The sequence below is a fragment of the Lipotes vexillifer genome, unplaced genomic scaffold (assembly GCF_000442215.2).
Source record: "Lipotes vexillifer unplaced genomic scaffold, Lipotes_vexillifer_v1.1 scaffold61, whole genome shotgun sequence".
NCBI lineage: Eukaryota > Metazoa > Chordata > Mammalia > Artiodactyla > Lipotidae > Lipotes > Lipotes vexillifer.
The window spans coordinates 2,273,790-2,277,589 of NW_006787051.1; the positions used below are offsets into that span (position 1 = coordinate 2,273,790).

General features: G+C 50.8%; 1 protein-coding gene across 1 annotated transcript; it reads left to right on the forward strand.

Annotated features, from left to right (window-relative positions):
* The first annotated feature begins 969 nt into the window (after positions 1–969).
* On the forward strand, positions 970–3,525 carry RPL27A (ribosomal protein L27a). Its single transcript, XM_007459843.1, has 4 exons — positions 970–1,027; positions 1,468–1,543; positions 2,222–2,396; positions 3,349–3,525. Exons 2-4 carry the CDS (start codon positions 1,512–1,514, stop codon positions 3,475–3,477), a joined length of 336 nt encoding a protein of 111 aa, XP_007459905.1. The 5' UTR covers positions 970–1,027; positions 1,468–1,511; the 3' UTR covers positions 3,478–3,525.
* The last annotated feature ends 275 nt before the right edge of the window (positions 3,526–3,800 follow it).

The window sequence follows — 3,800 nt, forward strand, 5'->3', positions numbered from 1 at the left end:
AGGAATAAAGGGAGCAGGAAGAGACATCGGGTGGGCACACAGGGTCAAACAGGACCTTGCGGTTTCTCACTGCGGCCAGGGAACAAGCAAGCAACCGCTACCGCCCGGGCCGAGCCGACCACCAAAAACACAGCGAGACGCATGGGGCTGCTCAGGATGGGGCGGTTGGTGAGCAGCAGAGAAATACACTGGCCCCAGCAGGTTCCTGGGCCGTGTCCCTGGGAAAAGCGCCCGGCCCACCTGGACCCCAGCTGCGTGCACTACAGCGTCCCAAGCCCCGCCCTCCGCGCCAGCCCTCCGCCTCTGAGCCCGAGCGCACGCGTGACAGCACCGAGAAGGCTCTCGGCCCCCGCAGCCTCCGGAACAACTCTATGACGGACAGTTCACCCCACAGGAAGAGGAAACAGCAAAACCGGCAGCAGCTCAAGACCCGCGACGCTAAAAAAGCTCCGCCCGCGGCCCGCCCTCCGAACCGGAAGTGAGGCGTTGGCTCCGCCCCCGAGCTCGATAGCTCGCGAGACTTTGCAGAGCCCTTCCTTTTTCGTCTCGGTCGCTGACATGGTAGGTGATTTTCCTCATGCGTCCCCATAGTTGCTGGCCTAGGCCGCGAGCTTTAGTCACCTTGCACCCCAGCCACCTATTCCCGAGCTTGGCCCGGTCTTCCAGGCCGCGCATGGCCAGCCGCAGGGCGGGGTAGCCGGCGTGGGTCCGGGGCGGGGCGGGGAGCCTGGGGCCGCGTGTTCATCCTGCGGTTCGGTTTCTCGAGACACGCGGTCCGGGGTTCACTGGCGCCTCCCTGATGAGGCCGCACGGCCCTGGGCCAAGCCGTAACCTCGACTTCGCTGAAGGTGCAACAAAGCAGATCCTTGGCCCCCAGGCCTATAGGTCTCTCACACACTGGCAAGCTTCGCCCCCTGCCCCTCTTCCCTTAGGCCTTATCACCAAGCACCTTTTCCCACACAGCCATCCAGACTAAGGAAGACCCGGAAACTTAGGGGCCACGTGAGCCACGGCCACGGCCGCATCGGTAAGTACTGTCTCCACATCCTGGTCGGCCTTGGGCTATCTCTGCATGGTGCTAGCTTGTCAGGAAGTAGGTAGCTTAGGGAAGTGGGTTAGTTAGAGCTCTTGGCGGTCGAGTCGGATTGAATTTGATCATTAGCTGTTGGCTTTTTCTTTGAGAATTCTCTAGTACTCCAGTTTTAGAGAATTTCACGTCAGTTGCGGGGGGGGGGGTTGGAAATTGAGCGGGGTCCAGTATTGAATTGGTTGAAGGCATGGAGTACTGTGTTAGTGTTGTGAGGTGGAACACTGCAAAGTGATGACTATCCCAGAGTCTTGAAGGAACAGCATTGCTGGAAGAGGTATTAAGCAAAGGCACAGAAGTATGGGGAAATGCTTTTGCGAGAAGTAATATCGAGGGGTTGGAGAAGGCTATTTTAGCCATGTAGCTTTGTGTTCCTGCAGGCAAACACCGGAAGCATCCGGGAGGCCGCGGTAATGCTGGTGGCATGCATCACCACAGGATCAACTTCGACAAATAGTGAGTGTTTTTCGGACTCTGCCTTTACTGACACTGACAGCTTTGGATTTGGGGGTAGAGGGTAGTTAAGAACATCTTCAACGGGAAGCAAGGCTCTTACCACTCAGAAACCTTGCCTGTGGCTGGGTTTCGTCAAGTTAATTTTTGATGTGAACTGAGAACTTGTCACCGAGGCTAGAGTCACGCTTGGGTATCGGCTATTGCCTTAGTGTGCTAGAGTCCTCAAAGAGAAACTGCTGACCTTATTCACTGGCTGTGGCCCTCATGGCATAGTCAGTCACCGGGTTAGTGACATGCATCAGATTGAGTTGCACAACTGTTAGATCCATTTAACGCCCACAAATTAGCAGGGTTGTGTTCTCACTATTTATTTAGGAGACCTGTGTTATAGGAGTGTGGGGAAGCTGTCAAGTGACCTGAATCCTAGTCTTGGCACTGCCTCTGACTTTCTCAGTGACTTACTCTGGTTCCGTGAAATAAGGCTAGTCTTTTCCATCCGATTGTCTTTGGTGGCTTTTTAAAGATTTGTTTTATTCAAGAAGTGGAGTACCTGCTTTGTCACTCTTCTGCATGAGTGAACAACTTACACTGTAATGGGGGGGAGATGGACTGTGGAGATGGTAAACAGAGCTTTTTAGTTGGAGTGAGGTAATGGAAATGGTTGCCTTCTTTTCCCAGTCACCCAGGATACTTTGGGAAAGTTGGTATGAGGCATTACCACTTAAAGAGGAACCAGAGCTTCTGCCCAACTGTCAACCTTGATAAATTGTGGACCTTGGTCAGTGAGCAGACACGGGTAAATGCTGCCAAGAACAAGACTGGAGCTGCTCCTATCATTGATGTGGTGCGATCGGTGAGTGAACTGAGTATTTTTTGCTTTTTTGTGGGTCCTTGCCTTTCAAAATCCTGGATAATATAGTTGCACCTAAAGTCTATATACCCAGATACCTACTAGAAAGTTCCACTTTCCGTAGCATTTCCATGGGTACTTACTGACCAAAATTGAACTCTTGTTCAATTGTGATTCATGCAAAACATTTGAAGAGTAATTCTTCCACTCCCTCGTTCATTTACTTCATTTTTCACTTGAACATTTTCCAGTTGGTTATCTTATTTCTAGTGTCAGTGCCCTGATTGGTACAGGTTTCTCACCTGAACTATTGGTAGTAATTTAGGTCAGCTGGCTCTGGTCTGTTTTACACAAGACTGCATGAGGCACAGCCCTTGACCCTTTATGTTTCTTACAGAATAAAATCCTAGTATGTTCAATTGTTATTTAAGGCCCGACATTATCTGAAGAGAACCCTGCCGCCCCCCCCCCCCCCCCCCAAAAAAGGGCATTTTTGTATATCATTAGGAGTTCTGGTCCTTGTGTCAGTCTTACCACTGTGGGTATGGAGGTGGTGGGAATCCTGAGGGGGCTTTCAGTAAAGTTTTAAAATTCCCTTTCTCAGCCTCTTCTTTGAGCAATTCTGATGACCATGACTTCTTGGAGCATTGCTGGAAATGTGATTTTCCTTTTTTGCTTATCAAGTCGTAATTGAATAGGAGAAAGGGTTTGAGCTCTGCCCGAGACTAGAGTCACATCCTGACAGCTCTTGTCCTGGTGTGCTAGAGTACTCGGAGAGAATGTGCTGGTCTTGATTCACTGGCGAGGGCAGTCAGTGCCCCCGGGAGTGCCCAGATCAGAAACATGCCCTCCGTGGCTCCTAGATGGAGTGGATTGGTAGGCATTTTTCTTCGTACCCATCACAGAGTTGGTGACTGCCACGGTGCATTATAAACCCTTTTCTCTGTTCTTCTAGGGTTACTACAAAGTTCTGGGGAAGGGAAAGCTCCCAAAGCAGCCTGTCATCGTGAAGGCCAAATTCTTCAGCAGAAGAGCTGAGGAGAAGATTAAGGGTGTCGGTGGGGCTTGTGTCCTGGTAGCTTGAAGCCACATGGTGGGAGATTCATTAAATGATAACAAGTGCTTTTCTCTTCTGGTCTGAGTGAGGGTTCTTTGGCACTTCTACTTCCCTACCTGTACAGAAACCCACCTAACAAGTTCTAGGAGTAAGGGTGTGAGGACCTGGGCTCTTCTACCAGCTCCCCTTGAAGTATGGGAGAGATGGCACCAACACTTAGAATACGGCCTTGGCTGGTTACCTAATTGGGGGCTTCTCACTTATAAAGTGAGAATGATACCTGTTGGTGCCATCGTATCATTGAAAGACCTATTGGCATTGTATGCTCTGAATTTATAAATGAGTGGGAC

What these genes read in the sequence shown, in the direction of transcription:
- RPL27A (XM_007459843.1), top strand. Translation starts at nt 1,512, where the DNA reads ATGCATCACCACAGGATCAACTTCGACAAATA. An exon ending in AGGATCAACTTCGACAAATA is followed by an intron (nt 1,544 to 2,221) that starts GTGAGTGTTTTT and finishes TTCTTTTCCCAG; the next exon opens with TCACCCAGGATACTTTGGGA. An exon ending in TCATTGATGTGGTGCGATCG is followed by an intron (nt 2,397 to 3,348) that starts GTGAGTGAACTG and finishes CTGTTCTTCTAG; the next exon opens with GGTTACTACAAAGTTCTGGG.